Raw genomic sequence first — 19,511 nt, 5'->3', positions numbered from 1 at the left:
TTTTTTTTTTTTTTTTGAGATGGAGTCTTGCTCTGTCACCCAGGCTGGAGTACAGTGGCGCTATCTTGGCTCACTGCAAGCTCCACCTCCTGGGTTCACGTCATTCTCCTGCCTCAGCCTCCCGAGTAGCTGGGTCTACAGGCGCCCGCCACCATGCCCGGCTAATTTTTTGTATTTTTAGTAGAGATGGAGTTTCACCACGTTAGCCAGGATGGTCTTGATCTCCTGACCTCGTGATTTGCGTGCCTTGGCCTCTCAAAGTGCTGGGATTACAGGTGTCAGCCACCATGCCCAGCTTGGGTCTCATTATTATATAGGGATAAAAATGCCTATATATGCCTATATATATGCCTATGAGATTCATTGCGTGGTTGTGAGGATTAAATAAGTAATGCTTATAAAGTACTTGACCCATAGTGACTGTCTAATTAAAGTGTTAGTTATTATCATTGTGAAGCCTGACTGAGAAAATTCCTTGGAGAATCTAGATTCTATGTACATGACATTTGTCATAGTGTTAATACATTTCCTCAATCTTAAAATGTACTTTAAAAGTGTTTTAATATTATTGCAATAAAAATGCTTATTTAAGCCAATGAGTACATTTAATGTGGCAGACAGCATTTCTTTCCTGAATAATTATTATTCCTTCAATTGAGAAAATAAGGTATTGTGTGTGGCTTAATATATTTAATATATGATTTGCATCATGCAGATTGACATTAGGACATTAGGTGGCTAGCTCACTCAATACAAAGAGCTAGTGACTCAGTATTAACTGTAGTGATTAGGGTTTTTTTGTTTTTTTCTTTTTTTTTACTGTAGTGATTAGTTTTTGAATTATATGTTTGGCTATAAAATAGCATTTCTAAAATAGAGAATGCTTTGATTGATAATGTAAAGATTTGCACAAAAAATAGAAGGCATGTCTTCTCAGTGCCATTTATAAGATTTTAAGTTGATACATATAGTGTCTATTCCATTTCTGGAATATCCTATGAAATACATAATTCTGGAAGATTTCAGGATGAAGAATACCTGAAATCTTCCTTACTGAAGGTTTTTAACCTTATATTTTGCAATTTGTTTTTATGTTTACTTGTTACTGGTACCTTTGATACTTACAGGACTGCTTTAACTTCTTGTGAAAAGTCTATTTTTGGTAGGTAGTAATGAGACTTTTCCCTCATTTTTATAGGTTATTTGGCTGTTTCCTTATTTCTACATGAAAGTCATGAATTATTGCTTCTCCTTGTGAATACAGTTGTAAAGGTATTGTATGTTGGTTAATATGAAGTCATAATTCTTGTCAGCACCTGACATTTCTCCTCGATCATATTCAATTAGATGATATTAGAAGAAAGTGGGCTTGCAGAATGGGCTTAGAAGAATATTTTAGATTAGTTTCTGCATCTATAAAATGGAGTTAAATAATAGAACTTACGGAGTTGTGAGGATTACATGAAATACACGTGAAGTAGTAGCTGCTGCTCTTCTTGTTATAATTTCATTGTAAAACACAGAGTTAGAACTAAAGTCCAGGTCTCTAAGCTGTTAGTTTAGGAATATTTTCCATGCTGTTATCTTTTTTTCTAGGATCTGTTCTAAAGGGATATAGATATAAACTGAATAATCAAAGTCTTTAAAGTTTAAAAATCATTAAAAAAAAGATTAGAATATAATCAAGTAACTGAAATGTAGAGATAATAAAAACAATCCACACTCACAGTATTTTCTGTTTAACTTCCAAATCAGAATGATAATGAGATGTAATTGAATTGTTGAGCGTTTTATCCTGTGTCAATTTTTTGATACGTGAGAGAGAGAGAGAACAGTATTTTCTGAACTTTAAGTCATATACTGTATTAAGGTTACTAGTGGCTTAAATTTTTTCCAAACTTAAAAAACATATTTTTAGGTTCTATTAGAATGGTTTATAAACCATATGGATAGATAAGTACATATGAATGTGTGCATTTTATTGTGAATATTCCAAAATCACTTCCTTTTAAACTTACATTCATGTTATTGTTGATTAATAAGAAAAACTCATAAAATTGTTTTATTATTGGTTTAGAAAAGTTTTAAAGGCTGTAATAAAGGAGACTACTTTGGCTAGATTCAGAACAGAGATACAGTTTCCTCTTGTATCAGTTGCTCTTTGGCTTTATCTATCTACTGACTCTATTAAGGCAAATGAAACAAATAGGCGCATTCCAATAAAATATGCCATAAATTTGGATGTACAAGTTAATTATAAATAGCGCAAAATTGCTAAGTATGTAGGACCATTACAGTGTTGAATTTGCCATTCCTAGTTTCAGTATTTACACTGAATGTTTTCTTTCCTTAATGTTGTACCAGGATCTGCAGAGCACTAACCTAGTAGAAGTGTGTATGGCACTGACTGTTGTTAGCCAGATTTTCCCCCGAGAAATGATTCCAGCTGTTCTTCCATTAATAGAAGATAAACTTCAACATTCTAAGTAAGTAAATTCTTTAGGGATAGGTGTCTGTGCCATATATTTCAAAACAGAAGTTTATGCTAGAAAATTTATTATAACTTCAATGCTACCAGGATAGAGATTATTCTTTGACTGCTAGGAATAATACAGAAATCTTCAGTAGGATCATCTTTATTTTTATGTGCGTTTAGGGAAATGTTAGACAGCTTTCTAAAGTTAAACTAAGAGACAGTGAGGCCTAGTGTCCAGGAATCCTTGGCTTTCCTCCCAATTCTACCACTAATGAGCAGTGGTCTTGTTTTTCCTTGGCTAGATGGTGTTAGTTGAAGCTCCTTAGTTCTCCCAAAGTTGTTTTAGGGATAAAGTAAAATAATGAAAGACATACGGAAATTGTGCAAGTGTAGTGAATGCAAAGCTTCAGTGTAGTGGAAAGATGCTTTTTGTTTTTTTTTTTTTTGAGACAGTTTCACTCCGTTACCTAGGCTGGAGTGCAATGGCACGATCTCGGCTCACTGCAACCTCTGCCTCCTGGGTTCAAGCAATTCTTCTGCCTCAGCCTCCCAAGTAGCTGGGATTACAGGCACCTGCCACCACACCTGGCTTTTTTTTTTTTTTTTTTTTTTTTTTAAATAGAAGTTGGGTTTTGCCGTGTTGGTCAGGCTGGTCTCGAACTCCTGACCTCAGGTGATCCACCTGCCTCGGCCTCCCAAAGTACTGGGATTACAGGTGTGAGCCACCACGCCCGGCCCAGGAAGATGCTTTTTATATCAAAACCACAGCATTTTAATCCTGTTTTACAGCAGAATGTATACAAACTTAATTTACTTTGTAGTATTTTCCTAATCTTCTCTTGTAAGTTTCCTTAATAGTCTCCTTATCAGATTGAACTTACTTGTTCACTGTATTTGAATTATTAGTATTTTGTTTTTGACCAAGCTCCTTTATGTCATAATTTTAATTAATTAATTAATTAAATTTTTTGATATGGAGTTTCATCTGTTGCCCAGGCTGCAGTGCAGTGGAGTGATCTTGGCTCACTGCAACCTTCACCACCCAGGTTCAAGCAGTTCTCTGCCTCAGCCTCCCAAGTAGCTGGAATTACAGGAACACGCCACCATGCCCAGCTAATTTTTTGTGTTTTTAGTGGAGACAGGGTTTCACCATCTTAGCCAGGCCGGTCTTGAACTCCTGACCTCGTGATCCACCCGCCTTGACCTCCCAAAGTGCTGAGATTACAGGTGTGAGTCACTGTGCCTGGCTCATAATTTTTGTTTGTTTTTTTTTTTGAGACGGAGTCTCGCTCCGTCGCCCAGGCTGGAGTGCAGTGGTCGGATCTCAGCTCACTGCAAGTTCCGCCTCCCAGGTTTACGCCATTCTCCTGCCTCAGCCTCCCGAGTAGCTGGGACTACAGGCGCCCGCCACCTTGCCCGGCTAGTTTTTTGTATTTTTTAGTAGAGACGGGGTTTCACCATGTTAGCCAGGATGATCTCGATCTCCTGACCTCGTGATCCACCCGTCTTGGCTCATAATTTTTAAAGTTGGAAAAGGTTTGCAATCGTTGTGATTATGGTATGTCAGTTATATATTCTTGATAAAGATTTTTTTGTTACTCATACAACATTTATTTTATATACTTTAAATCAGTATTTTTAATGTTCTAAGATTGCAAAATGTTGTCTTATAGCTTGTATTTTTTTTTTTTTTTTTGAGATGGAGTCTTGCTTTGTTGCCTAGGCTGGAGTGCAGTGGCGTGATCTTGGCTCACTGCAACCTCTGCCTCCCGGGTTCAAGCAATTCTTCTGCCTCAGCCTCCTGAGTAGTTGGAACTACAGGTGCCTGCCCCTAAGCCTGGCTAATTTTTGTAGTTTTAGTAGAGACGGGGTTTCACCATATTGGCCAAGCTGGTCTCGAACTCCTGACCTCGTGATCCACCTGCCTTGGCCTCCCAAAGTGCTGGGATTACAGGCGTGAGCCACCACGCCCGGCCAGCTTGTATTCTTTAAGAAATATTGGATCATGAATCTTCCAGCTAAATGCCCGGCCAGCTTGTATTCTTTAAGAAATATTGGATCATGAATCTTCCAGCTAAAATGATAGCTTTTACCAAGAATTACAGAATAACTTCATAGGTCTTTCAGACTTTTTATATATTGTATGTCATATCTGTGTTTAGAACAGAGGATGATTATGGACAATTAATTATTGGAAATATTCGCTTTTTAAAGATTTATAAGGTGATCTGATTATACCAGCAGCATATTTTTGCTTAACTTTTCCTCACCACCACTTTTGTGGTGACCTTACTTACTGACCAGTTGTATGAAATCTTTCTGAGAATTGAAAGGGCCCTTTTCAATTTTTTCTTTATTGCTTTGTATTTAGTCTAATTTCAAGTCCTGGCTAGAGGGCTAGAATTTAGACTTTGTGAAACTCTGCTTCTGCAGTTACGGCCATACTCAGCCCCATGCTCTGGAGTAAAGAGCTGAAGAATATGGGGCAGAGCTATAGGTAAGCCAGTAGATGTCACAAAGAATATGTGAAACAAGGCTTGAATTCAACTTTTGAATCCCTGGCTGTATTTCATCATACCACCCCCGGAGCCTGAATCTAGGTCTCTCGTCTTATGTTAGTACCACCACTTGAGGCCAGGCCTATGAATTCCTGGGCCTATTCAGAGTCTTTTTTTTTTTTCCTCACCTCATTTAGCTATTCTCTCCTAGAATTAATATCAGTTACGATGCAATGGCAATACACTGCGATGTGGCTTGCATTCACCACAGTATTAATACTAACAGTAAATCTGTTGTTAATCTGCTTTTCTTTCTTTTTTTTTTTTTTTTGTGAAAAGAGTTTTCCATTATGGTGTAGCTTGCCTAGGAAGATAAGAGTTGTTTATTAATAGAATTTGTATGACCACTTATTAAGAATCTTATAAAAGGTGTTCTTGAGTGGAACACAAAGGATTGCACTGAATAATCTCAGTCTTGAGATTCTATGACAGAGATACCTGTTAAGGAACCCTAAAAGTAAATACTTCACTTTTGTGATGTTTGCTGCTGTTCTGAGCACTGCCAGCATAGTCTGCAAGTAAGAGATATGTAGATATAGACAAGAGAGAGAAAAACAAGGAAGAAGCTTCCTTGGAAACTACATCATGAACATAGGATGGCATTTCTTTATTTTTGTTTCTGTGTGCTAGACGTTATCTGCTACAGTTGAAGTGCAAGACTAGTATATACTTTTCTTCTTTCTTATCATGAGGTTTTGAAACAGATGAACTGGGCAAGGAGAGGAGTAACATCTTTTTATTCCATGTGTGTCCTTGTATTCCTCCCCTCTGTCCTCCAAAGTATTTGGAGTCTGCTATCCAGTGATAGATATATTAAAAAAAAGAAGCAAAGAAAGCTACTATTTTAGAGTAAGAATGTTAATGAGTTTTTTTTCTTTTCTTTCCTTTTTTTCTTTTTTCTTTTTTTTTTTGAGACAGAGTCTCACTCTGTCACCCAGGTTGGAGTGCAGTGGCACAACCTTGGCTCACTGCAACTTCTGCCTCCTAGGTTCAAGCGATTCTTGTACCTCAGCCACCCAAGTAACTGGGACTATAGGTGTGCACCACCACACCTGGCTGATTTTTGTATTTTTAGTAGAGACAGGGTTTCGCCATGTTGACCAGGCTGGTTTTGAACTCCTGGCCTCAAGTGATCCACCTACCTCAGCCTCCCAAAGTGCTGGGATTACAGGCCAAAGATTTTTCATATTAATAAAAAGACTTTAATATTATTACTAGCTGAAATTACCTATTACTTAAACTTACTGTTGACTTTTTTTTTCAATTTTTAGAGATACGTCTTTTAAAAATGGAATTAGAGAATTAAGAACTTTGTTTTTCTTGTTTTTTTTAATCTCAAAGTAATGATGCTTGTTACAAAAAAAATTATCTAACTATATAAATATATAACATGGGCAGTTAAAGTTTTGAGACCTTACTTCCTAGAGGTAACTACTTTTTATAATTTGGTATATTAGAATAAATAAATTAATAACCAATGTATAAATATCTCTTTCTTTGTAAATTAAGGTAATGAGCCAGTATTTTGAAATCATCTGACCCATAATCTTTCAAAGTAAATACTCGAAAATTCAGATTGTCTTGTTTAAATTTCATTTTTTGTCTTCAGGGAGATTATACGAAGAAAAGCTGTTCTGGCATTGTACAAATTCCATCTCATTGCTCCTAATCAAGTACAACATATTCATATTAAGTTTCGGAAAGCACTTTGTGACAGAGATGTTGGGGTCATGGCTGCCTCCTTGCATATATATCTTAGAATGATTAAGGTAAGTTGGAAATTTTAGCAAGTACTGAGTAGTTAACATTAGAAAAATACAATTACGGGATTAAAAAGAAACATATTTTGGTAAAATGCTTACTTAGTGTTTTATAATTTTATTATTGACCTTTGATGTAGTAATTTTGCAAGTTGTTGAGAGCGTGAGTTGTAGGCACATTATGGAATTTTTTTTTTTTTTAATGCCTAAAATTTTTTAATGTTACTAAACAGGTGTGAAAAAATGATAGCAATGGAAGTTGTCTTAAGTTTTCAGATTTGTGTTTTTCAAGCAGTAATTCTCTTTTATATATAGCTTCATGGGATGCATACCATTTTATAGAAATGAGGGGAACCAGTGGGGGTTGTGCAAGCTATAGATTGTAGTGTTGACGCCATATATTGATACTGTGTCATATGAGGAAAGAGGGTTGAATGTTATGCTAAAACAGTTTTCTAAATGGCGATGATGGGTTTATACTAATTCATCCTTAGTATATTGCCTGAAACCATTTGTGTTCAAATATACATACTTGTAAGAGATTTCATGGCACCTACCATAACAAAATAAAATATGCTATTGAACTCATTTAAATTTATATTGTTTCTTATGTATTGTGTTCTCAAATAGTACAGTTTAAATGGATGTTCAATATTAAATTTTATTTTTTCCCTAACATTTACTAAAATTTGAAAGAGCTTTATTTCCCTTCCAAAAATTTTCCCTTGATACATAATACAAATTAGAATAAAGAATCTAATGTTCCTTTTAAGGAGTGTGGATCTACTTTCCCCAGTCCAAGAGATTACTCAGATAGATAATCAAGGCACACTCCTTCAGAAACAAGTATTTTTAGGTACTGTGTGGCTAATTAATTTTTAATTGGCAGGCACACTGATTTTGGGGACTTTTTTTTTTTTGAGATGGAGTTTCGCTTTTGTTGACCAGGCTGGAGTGCAATGGCACGATCTCAGCTTACCACAACCTCCACCTCCCGGGTTCAAGCGATTCTCCTGCCTCAGCCTCCTGAGTAGCTGGGATTATAGGCATGTGCCCCCACGCCCAGCTAATTTTGTATTTTTGGGAGAGTCAAGGTTTCACCATGTTGGTCAGGCTGGTCTCGAACTCGCGACCTCAGGTGATCTACCGGCCTCGGCCTCCTAGAGTACTGGGATTCCAGGTGTGAGCCACTGTGTCCGGCCGATTTTGGGGACTTTTAATGTTTAAGTAGTCTTGGCTGTGCTCTTCTACCCAGAACACATTTTTTTTTTGGGTGGAGTTTTGCTCTTGTTGCCCAGGCTAGAGTGCAGTGGCATCATCTTGGCACCTCCAGCTCCGGGGTTCAAGCAGTTCTGCTGCCTCAGCCTCCCGAGTAGCTGGGATTACAGGCATGCACCACCACGCCTGGCTAATTTCATATTTTTAGTAGAGAGGATTTCTCCATGTTGGTCAGGCTGGTTTCAAACTCCCAACCTCAGGTGATCCACCGATCTCGTCCTCCAGAAGTGCTGGGATTACAGGTGTGAGCCACTGTGCTTGGCCCCAGAATGAATTTAACTCATTTACATGTGAAGTCTTTTGGAAACAGAGTTCAGAGATTGCAAACAGGCCTTGATTTTCATCCAAAGCAGAGGTATTACTGTCCTTTTGCTGTATGCCAGTTCTTTTCACTTTTTGTTGTAATTGCTGGTATTGGCTGTTAAGGATTCTACCTAAGATGTAACTATAAGAATTTTGAAATGTGATTAAACTGTATGTGGGAAAAAGTAGGGAGTGGTGGAAGCTTTTCTGGGATGATTCAGCTTTGGGTTGGTTAGCCAGAGGAATTTTATCATGGAAGATATTACACATATTAGGGCACGGTTTCATTAAATGTGAACATCAACTTAAGCATGTATTAAGTTAGGTTCTATATGACATTTCAACCAGGTCTATTTCTGTTTAATAAGATGTTATTATTAACAGAAAGTTTTTTTTGGGGGGGATGTAGGAGAATTCGTCTGGATATAAAGACTTGACTGGGAGTTTTGTAACCATTCTGAAGCAAGTAGTTGGAGGAAAACTCCCAGTAGATTTCAATTACCACAGTGTCCCAGCACCATGGTTACAAATTCAGCTCTTGAGAATACTAGGACTTCTAGGAAAAGATGATCAAAGGTAAACTATTCCCAGTAAGTTTGCTTAATGACCCCATACCAGATGATAAGCTTAGACTTTAGTAACCTAGAGGTTTAATGATAAACCAGATTCTTCCAATGTTTAATTGGCTTAATAGTGATAAAATAGGCCATTGTAAGAACCACATAAATGCTTTCAGGTTGCTGGGATAATCCTGGCTCTCCTCTTTATCCTAATTTTACCTATCATGAAAGGTACCCATGAAGCGCCATCTCCTCTGTGAAGCTTTCGTAATTGTTCTTGTTCAGGGGTTGGGAAACTTTCTCTGCAAAGGGCCAGATAAATATTTTAGGCGGCCAGGCGTGGTGGCTCACGCTTGTAATCCCAGCACTTTGGGAGGCTGAGGCGGGTGGATCACAAGGTCAGGAGTTTGAGACCAGCCTGACCAACATGGTGAAACCCTGTCTCTACTAAAAATACAAAAATTAGTTGGACATAGTGGCACACGCCTGTAGTCCTGTCTACTCAGGAGGCTGAAGCAGGAGAATCACTTGAACCCAGGAGGTGGACGTTGCAGTGAACTGAGATCGTGCCACTGCACTCCAGCCTGGGCAACAGAGTGACACTCTGTCTCAATAATTAATAAATAAATAAATAAATAAATAAATATTTTAGGCTTTGTGGGCCATATGTTGTTTTTTGCATCTATTCGACTCTGCTATTATAGCATGAAAGCAGCTACAGATAGAAAATAAATGAATGATGCCGGGCGCGGTGGCTCAAGCCTGTAATCCCAGCACTTTGGGAGGCCGAGACGGGCGGATCACGAGGTCAGGAGATCGAGACCGTCCTGGCTAATACGGTGAAACCCCGTCTCTACTAAAAAATACAAAAAACTATACGGGCGAGGTGACGGGCGCCTGTAGTCCCAGCTACTCGGGAGGCTGAGGCAGGAGAATGGCGTAAACCCGGGAGGCGGAGCTTGCAGTGAGCTGAGATCCGGCCACTGCACTCCAGCCTGGGCGGCAGAGCAAGACTCCGTCTCAAAAAAAAAAAAAAAAAAAAAAGAAAATAAATGAATGAAGAAGGCTGTATTCTAAAAAAAAAACCCTTTTTATGGACATTAAAACTTGAATCTCAGATCAGCACATCATGAAGTATTATTCTTTTAATTTTTTTTTCCAACTATTTCAAAATGTAAAATCTCTTCTTAGCTTGAAGCCATACAAAACCAGGCATCTGGCCAGATTAGGCCTGCGGGCTGTAGTTTGCCAACCCTTACTCTAGCTGGGTGTGAGTGCTTCATCTTTTTAATTCATTTATCTGAATTATTCTTTTAGCGAATAACTTAAACTTTTCATGTGTATCTTTCCAACTATATATATATATACTTTCAATTTTGCCTTTTTTTTTGTTTTTGAGACTATGTCTTGCTCTGTTGCCCAGGCCGGAGTGTAGTGGTGTGACCTTGGCTCACTGCAACTTCCGCCTCCTGGATTCAAGAGATTTTCCCATCTCAGTTTCCCAAGTAGCTGGATTACAGGCGCATGCCACCATGCCTGGCTGATTTTTGTATTTTTAGTAGAAATGGGTGTCACCATGTTGGCCAGGCTGGTCTCGAGCTCCTGACCTCAGATAATCTGCCCTCCTCAGCCTCCCAAAGTGCTGGGATTACAGGTGTGAGCCACCTCCCCGGCCTCAATTTTGCCATACTTTTTCAAACTTAGACACTTTCAAATTTCCAAGGACAGTACAGGGATCCCTTATATCCTGCACCTAGATTCATCAATTTATTTTCATTTGTTCTATCATTCTGATTCTCTGTGTGTGTGCATGTGTGTATGCATTTGCATGTGCACATACATATTATTTTTATTTAAAAAAACTATTTCCAACTTGCTTGAGAGCAAGTCCCTTGAGTTCCCTTGAGAGCAAGGACCTTGGCTAGAGTTCCTGATATGTTTCTGTTTTAAGAAAGTATTTGCTAATCAGTGTTCTGATTTTATGAATATTGTTCCCTTTTATATAGTAGGGTACCTTTGTATTGTAATTCTTTAGCCTAGCTTTACAAAGGGACCATTCTCCAGGCTTTTGCTCCTAGAAATCAACTTAATGTCAGAATCCATTTGCCTGTGAGCTTCTGACTAGCACTAATTGGGCTATATCACTCTTGGTATTACAGTGTTACTTTTTTCTGTGTTTATGAATCTTAACTCCTGATTGAAACCTGCAGTGAAAATGTAAGGTGATGGAGCATACACACACATTAGAAATGATTGTCTTAATTATATTTTATTTTGTATCATGCCAGCCTATGCTAATGTGGAGCTCTAGTTGGAGTTACTGGAATTATGTTTTAAAATCATGAATTTTATGTGAATGTATCAGATCTTATTGGTCTAAAAAGACTTACTGCCATCCACTGTTATCAGGAAGTAACTTGGGAGGCATTTAGTGAATTTATTAAATTCATTAACTCACTATCTTCCTTTTTCTTGCCTTCGTGGATACATTTGTATAATAATATATACAAAGATAAGTAAGCTAGTCCTTACCTTCACTGCCCTCAGGTGACTAGTAATTAGGCTCAGTCATGAATAGAGTGGAACTTTCTTATAATGTTATGGAACATTAGAATGTTTTCTCCTTTTCTGTATCAACTCTAATGAGATTTTATTTTAACATAAATCTTATGTTTTGTCAGACATTATTAGCTCAATGTGGCAAAGTAAAAATTTAAGTTATAACTGTTTCTAAAATATTTAATTGAAAAAACCCATTTACTGGAAAAATCTGTTGTATTTGTGGTCTTTTATATCTATTCGAATATTTTCTTGTGTTTTGTAGCTTTGTGCTTCTTAGATTATTAAGATTTATCTTGATCTTGTTCACAAATGTTTCTTTATTTCATGTGGTTAAGACTCATGCCAGACATTGGCTTTTAAAATTGAGGAACTAGGCTATAATCTAGGTATAATATTACCAATTTTTTTGGGGGGGGCAGGGAAGGATTAGTAATGTCTGCTGTATGGTTATCTTCTGAGGAAGAAATGCTTATACAGTAAAAGGAAGGATTTTAGAATGTGGTTCTGGATTCCTAATTATTGGATATTTATACTTCAGTCAAGACGGAATGAAAGTACGTGCACTTAGCATTGAACTTTCTAGCTGTATATTTGGAAAAAAAGACATTTTCTGAAAGATGTAATTAATTTATATAGTCCCAAATTATTTTGATATTTTCATTTATTGTATGGCACTGTTTCTCTGCAAGACCACTGTATGTATCCTATGTTGCTGGTGTTTTTTTTCCTATTAGTGCTTTTTGAATTTGTAAAACATACAAAATACCAGCTGAGAAGCTATAGTTTTTCACATTGGCCTCTTGGAGAGGACATTTCTCTAACAAGCGTGGAGGCAGAGTGCTAGTGCGCACTTTTTTTTTTTGCACAGTATCTTCCTCATCAGTTATTGTTACTGTAATCAGTGACCATAAAGACATATGAATGGTCCAAACCTATTCATTCCACAAAATATCTTTTTTTATATTTAATGTAAATGTAAGTAAAAATTTTCTTTCTGAAGAACCTAGTTGCTGCTCAAGGAAAGACTAGTATTTGAAAATTTTTTAACAGTGTCTGGTTAAAATACAGTTAATATACTATCTGAAATAATATGAATATATGAAGTGTTACTGTAGTAATTTAGAAATACTGTGTTGAAAGAAAATTATAAAATATACTCTGTTCAACCAAATAAAAACTTGGTTTGTAAACTAGGCATAGTGAGGAAAGAGTTGGTTGACATATATATCTCATTGATTAACTAGTCAACTTTGATAAAGTAGGAAGTTCAGCTCCTGAAAAACCTTTTAAGAAGTGAAATTTCCATAACTTTATCATAAAATGAATTTCTTTCACTTCTCTTCTGTAGATCCTCAGTTTTAAAGAGAAGTTTGAAAAACTGTGTTTTATTGGGTTAGAATACTGTAATTCTACTGCAAATAAAATATCTTTTAAACAGGACAAGTGAATTAATGTATGATGTTCTTGATGAATCCTTACGAAGAGCCGAGTTAAATCACAATGTCACATATGGTAGGTAATATATGTAAATGTTACTCTAATGACTAATAATGTTTTTTAGTATTACAGTTAAATCTGTGTTAGAATGCTATAAATTCCGATAGAACTTTATACATTTATTTTAAGATAGTTCTGTGGATTATTATTTTTTCAAGGTAAGCATTTAACTACTGATAGATAAGAGTAATTTGAACTCATGGCATGTTCTAAATGTTGACCTAAGTTTATTATTGTAATTGTCTCTATTGAAAACACATATCAAGTATCCATTTTTTTAATTGATTTTTTTCAATTATCTAATTGACTGTGAAGATAACTCCACAGATTTGTTCCATATTTGGTAAAAATTTACAGTATTCGAAGACAGTTCTTAAATAAATCAATCAGCTAGTCAGATATTTTATTAAATTTCTGTTGTCAGGACTTATGCAAGGTACTTAGAATACAGCAGTGAATAAAACATTATCATGGGGCTTATAAACTAGATGGATGGATAGGGATAGGTGTTGTTAATGTTACAAAAGAGAATTGCAGGGCGTGGTGGGAGAATATAGCAGCTAGTCTTAGGTGAGGGGAAGAATAAAGAAGGTTGTCCTGAGAAAGTAATATTTAAGAAGACATCTGAAGGATAAATAGGATATAGACAGGAATATATAGATGTAGAATAATAGTTTACTATTTTGTGAAGAGACAATAAATTGTTACATACAATTTAAAAATTAGTAATAGGAGATAAGAGTAAATTGGGGGAAGGGGGTAGAAAACTGAGAAAGTAGCCAAGAAAACTTCCAATTTTAACAGCCAGAGGGAGGAGCTATTCTTTTTGATCAGCCTGAGAAAGCTCAGTGAGGAAATTGAGATATTTGGAGCTATTTAAAAGGTAGAACAGTTTGAATTTTGCATGCTCTGGAGGACAGCAGTAGAAGAGACACTGAGAGATGTAACTCAAATGAGAAGTCATTTCTTAATCTGGTAAAATATCATGAAGTAGGAGATGAAGAGCATTACTTTTTCTTTGAGATAAGGGTAACCTGTGGACCTTTAAGAACAATGGTTGTAGAAGCGTAGGTTAGACCAGAGGACAGAAATTGAACTGGTTTAACTGAAATAAAAGGTGCTTGACAAAGATGCAGTACAAATAAGGAAAAAGGATTGTGTGTATGAGATTAATACAAGAAAAATAATGCACATGGTAGTGAATTGGGGTGGTAAACTTTGAAGGATAGATTTATGTTTTGCATATATGAATGGTAATTAAGGTAATAGGGATGCTTTATTAATTTGTTCAACCAGCATTTATAGTGTGCCTGTGAAACAAAAACTTGATTGTGTCTTAAACTAGGTGTGGATTGAGGAAAGAGTTGATGACTTATATATTTCTCCATGTTAAGTGTGGGAGGTAAAGGGAAGAATAAGGTAGACACAGGCCTTGTCCTTATGTGTATATAGTGTAGTAAACAGTAGATATTATATAGGTTCCTGCTATGCAGTGAGAATAAGGGGCCACAGATATGGATGACCCTTATTGAAGCAGGTGATTTTCTGAGAGAAGATCTAGAAAAGTGTCAGAATTTTTCCAGTAAGTTAAAGTAAGTTAAAATGTTTTGTTTGTGATATAACCAGTGTCCAGGATAAGGGTTTGAAAGTCTTTCAAGAAATTCTGCTTAAAATTCAGTTAAAAATCTTCTTTTTTTTTTCCTTGCAGAAATTTTTTTTTTTTTAAATGACATTTCAGCTTTAATTTTTTTATTTTTTTGAATAGGCAATATATGCACATAGGTCAAAATTCAAAAGGTACAAAAGGGTGTACAATGAACAGTAAGTGTCCTTTCCACCCTCATCACCCACTACCCAGTTCCCTTTCCTGGGGATAACCACTGTAAAGTTACCTGTTCAATTTGATTTGGAGAATACTGTATACCTGAGGAAATATTTTTTAATATTTTCCAGTACGACCGTTTTATTAAGATTGCTTGGCCAGGCACGGTGGCTCACGCCTGTAATCCCGGCACTTTGGGAGGCCGAGGTGGGCAGATCACGAGGTCAGGAGTTCATGACCAGCCTGGCCAATATGGTGAAACCCCATCTCTACTAAAAATACAAACATTAGCTGGGCATGGTGGCGCGTTCCTGTAATCCCAGCTACTCGGGAGGCTGAGGCAGGAGAATTGCTTAAACCGGGACCAAGAGGTGGAGGTTGCAGTAAGCCGAGATCGTGCCGTTGCACTGTAGCCTGTGCTACAGAGTGAGACTCCATCTCAAAAAAAAAAAAAAAAAAGAGATTGCTTGAACCAACACCAACAATTGTTTCTTTGCAGGCTCTTGATCCAGTGTTTCATCTTGCTACAGAAACCTTATAGTTCCTGTTGTTTCATTTCCTTTGTTTAGCTTTTCATTGCTATGCTTTTCCCTGTGTCTGTATTGATAGAGCTTACAACTTATATTGATTATATCAGTGGTAGAGTATTCGCTAGCAATCCTGATATAGATGTTTTACCCCTTAAGAATATTAATTTTAATTGTAAACTTTATAAGGGCAGGGACTGTGTCTCTCTTATTTACCAGCATATCTCAGTAGCTGGCACTGTGTTAGTAAGTAATTTGCTTTAATTGAATTAAAGGAAGAAAAAGTTATTTACTTTATCAGTTATCTAAGTGGGTTTCAGTATTAATACTTTCTATATCATATTTTTATGGAAGCTGTATTACAATTTAGTGTCTAATCAAGAAATAAATTACATTAAAGACATTTATTGAATATCTGCTATGTGCTAGGCATTGTATAAAGTGGTGTATAGGATATGAAGAAGTATACTATGTAACCTTTGTCTTTAAGAAATTTACAATATAGTGGAAAGATAACTTGTTCTTGAAAGCTTAATAACAGTGTAAGGCAGAATGTGAAGGGATAGTTCAGGGAAATAAGTATTGTAGGAGTTCCTGGGAAGTAGAGATCGTTAAGGACCTGAGGGCACAGATAGAGATTTATTGACCTGATAGGACCCTGAAAGGTAGATAAGATTTAGCTAGGCAGAAGGGAGGTTGAAGGGGCTTTTAGGTGGAGGGAACTTGAGAGAAGGTATAGACATGGGGCTATTCAAAAACAGTTTCAGAAACAATGTCTCACCAGTCAGAAAGGAAAATGTATGGTGGGGAGCAGTGGAAAGGCTGTATTGTGGAGGACCTCTCACAATAGCCAGATTTGTAAATCTGGAGGTATGGAAGGTTTTTGGGTAGGGTACTGATAACATGAGAATGTCATTTTTAGTAAATTAGTAAATTGAGAGAATTACATAAAATGGAGTACAGGGGACAAAGACCATCAAAAGTATGTAGATAGAAGTACTTTTCCATTTTTTTTTTTTCTCACTAACTTCACCTAAAACCCTTGGATAGTGCGTATAAGAAACATAAGACTCGAGAACAAGTCAGGCTGGTTAGAGACCTCAGGACACAAGGAAAGAAACAGACATGGTGGTGCGTACCCTGGGTTTTCTTTTTGCCTCAGGTACCCCAGACTGGGTACTGAAGAGCCAGCAGTCTGGAAATACCAACAGACACAGACAAAAACACCCCAAGAAAAGCCTGCCCTCTCTCACCAAAGGACCAAGAAGAAAAGGGAAATTAGCACAGTAGAAAACTTTTAGACGATAACCCCTCTATTCCATCCAAGCACAGGAGAAAACTGTGGAGCCATCCCCTCCAGCAAAGACTGAGTGAAAAACCAAGATGTCCATCCTCACCAGGTATAATGAGGTGCCCCAACACACCCTCCCTGACCCCCCACTAGAGTGGTGACAGAAGCCCAAGAGGAAGCTGGAATTTCACTGATGCCAGGTGATAAGGAAGGCCCCTTCCTTACACTGTCAGTGGAGGTGACTTGGGAAGTCTGGATTTTTCCCATCTGGGAGTAGGGAGTAATGAGGTACTTTTTCCCTCTGCGGCCAGGGTTCGGAGGTGTGGGTGTTAGAGAAAGCCTGGTGGACAGTCAGAACTTCCATCCCTGATCAGCAATAATGAGGCCACTCCCTCATAGTATCACTGGAGGCCACAAGGGGAGCAGTAATGAGGTACCCCTCTCTCTCCCAGGCAGGGCAGAATCGGTTGATACTTCCTCCAGCAATAACCAGGAGCCTTTCCATCCCCAGGTATCAAAGGAGACAGAGTAGAGAGCCTGGATTCCATTCCCATTGGGTGATACCCCCTCTCTCCTGCCAGAATAATGTCAGTAGACACTTATTTAACTTAATTAAGGTGAGAGTAAACTATTCTGAGGGATAAGGTGTCAGAAGAACTTCACATTTTGTTTGAGCATACATAATCCAACCCAAAATATCTATGATGAAAATGCAGTGTCATGAATGGTAGAACATTATTAATTTTTAATTTAGTAATATATACTTTGTAGTATTTTAATTAGTACCAAGAGAGTAACCAAGAGTACTGAAGAGTAACCAAGTTCCATGTTGTATTTTTAGGTATAGAAACCCTCAGTTGTGGCCGGGCACGGTGGCTCATGCCTGTAATCCCAGCACATTGGGAGGCTGAGTTGAGCAGATCACTTGAGATCAGGAGTTCAAAACCAGCCTGGCCAACATGGTGGAACCCTGTCTCTACTAAAAATACAAAAATTAGCCGGGCATGTTGGTGCACGCTTGTACTGCCAGCTACTTGGGAGGCCAAGGCAGGAGAATCACTTGAACCTGGGGGGTGGAGGTTGCAGACTACATCTCAAAAAAAAAAAAAAGAAATTCTCAGTTGTATTTTACTTCACCACCACAGAGAGGAGACAGCAGAGTGACTGCTCTTTCAATTATGAACTTATGAACAGATATTTGTAGAGTTGGAGAATAAAATGACTTAGATCTAGGTGAGAAAATAATTTTAAAATCCATTAAATTAATTTTCAGCTCAATTATGCCTAAGGAGACTAATAATAAGTGCACTTTTTGAACTATTATTTTTTTCCCATATTGGCATCCCAGAAACTTTATGAGCATCTAAATATAAATGTTTAAATTTTGGATGGATAATGGCAGGCTTGGAATTAAAACAATTTAATCCCAAGAGAGTTCTTATTGGTAGGAAACCATAATGAAAAATGTGTCAGTTATGATGGAAAATGGAATATCATCATTTGAAATCTTAGGACTGTCATGGTAGTTCACAATTCAGCAAACTTTTTCTGAAAAGAGGGCCAGATAGTAAATATTTTAGGCTTTGCAGGTCATGGAGGTTTCTGTTGCATATTCTCCTTTGTTTTTTATTTTGTTTTTTATAGCCTTTTAAAAATGTAAAAATCATTCTTTAGTTCACAGGCCTATAAAAATAGGATGAAAGCTGGATTTAGTGGCAGTTTAAAAATAGGCTGAAGGCTGGATTTAGTGGCAATTTCTCCATTCCTGCCTTATCTTATTAGTCAGTTGACTAAGTTCCTCTTTGTTCAGTTTGTCTAGTTCATGAATCATAAAGACAACTTTTTTCACAGCACAGAGTAAAGACATTTTAAAGCATAGCATCTGAATATACAAAGTCTCTTCAGGTTCAGCTAACTTACTCTGTAGTTTTTCCTTTAAAGGCAGTTCTTTTCCTAAAGAAAAATTAATATTTCTGATTTCTTATTTTTTTCTGTCTCTGTTATGGAAGAGGTTTTAAATTTTTTTTGTCTTTTCTTTCCATGTAAATTTGAGAAAAAGGAAGAGGTTTATAGAGGTTTTTTCCACAAAATTTATTTGTGCATTAATTGGTAGGCAACATAGTGTAAAACAGCTAGCTGAATATTCAGAATATATTTTGTACATAAAGAGAATGTCTGGTTATGTTTTAAGCTTTTAGAAATAGAGAAGGAGTGATTGTATTAGGACACTTGATATGCTTCAACTTGTACTAGAACAGTTTTTAAGTGTTGATTCTGTACCTTCACTGTGTCACACTTCTGTTACTGTGATTCCGTGGCCTCTCAGTGATTTTTCTTTACCATGGCAAAGCTCCAACTGCTTGTCTCATGCTTTTTCAAATAATTTGAAAAGAACTTTAGTGTTCATTTTGATCACTCACTTTGATCATCTGTCATAGTGATGAGACTTTCGACTGTATCAGAAAATCAAATTTGAATGCTGTCAAGATGTCCAGTAGATTATTTTATATGCTTTGAGGTTATTTTAAAGAATAGTTTGAAGATGTATGAGTAGTGACTGTATCTTTGAAATAAATATTGGATCATCCTATACACAATTTTGACATGTAAGTGGTCAAAACTGTGTTGTGTTTTTTTTTTTGAGACGGAGTCTCATGCTGTCACCCAGGCTGGAGTGCTGGAGTGCAGTGGCCGGATCTCAGCTCACTGCAAGCTCCGCCTCCCAGGATTCACGCCATTCTCCTGCCTCAGCCTCCTGAGTAGCTGGGACTACAGGCGCCCGCCACCGCGCCCGGCTAGTTTTTTGTATTTTTTTAGTAGAGACGGGGTTTCACTGTGTTAGCCAGGATGGTCTCGATCTCCTGACCTCGTGATCCA

General features: G+C 37.2%; 1 protein-coding gene across 2 annotated transcripts in view; it reads left to right on the top strand.

Annotated features, from left to right (window-relative positions):
* Nucleotides 1-19,511, top strand: part of AP4E1 (adaptor related protein complex 4 subunit epsilon 1) — a 102,656-nt gene that overhangs the window by 9,480 nt on the left and 73,665 nt on the right. For both annotated transcript variants that reach the window (XR_004432001.1, XM_033190123.1), the window contains exons 4-8: nt 1,199-1,272; nt 2,365-2,486; nt 6,644-6,803; nt 8,785-8,951; nt 12,936-13,009. Coding sequence is in view for 1 of the 2 variants with exons in the window: in XM_033190123.1 (XP_033046014.1) it covers nt 1,199-1,272; nt 2,365-2,486; nt 6,644-6,803; nt 8,785-8,951; nt 12,936-13,009 (597 nt within the window). In the remaining variant the exon portion in view is untranslated. The remainder of the gene's footprint in view (nt 1-1,198; nt 1,273-2,364; nt 2,487-6,643; nt 6,804-8,784; nt 8,952-12,935; nt 13,010-19,511) is intronic.

Source organism: Trachypithecus francoisi, unplaced genomic scaffold (assembly GCF_009764315.1).
Source record: "Trachypithecus francoisi isolate TF-2019V2 unplaced genomic scaffold, Tfra_2.0 Lachesis_group3, whole genome shotgun sequence".
NCBI classification, from domain to species: domain Eukaryota; kingdom Metazoa; phylum Chordata; class Mammalia; order Primates; family Cercopithecidae; genus Trachypithecus; species Trachypithecus francoisi.
The sequence above is the reverse complement of the archived record's forward strand: the minus strand, read 5'-3'. Positions and strand labels throughout refer to the sequence as shown.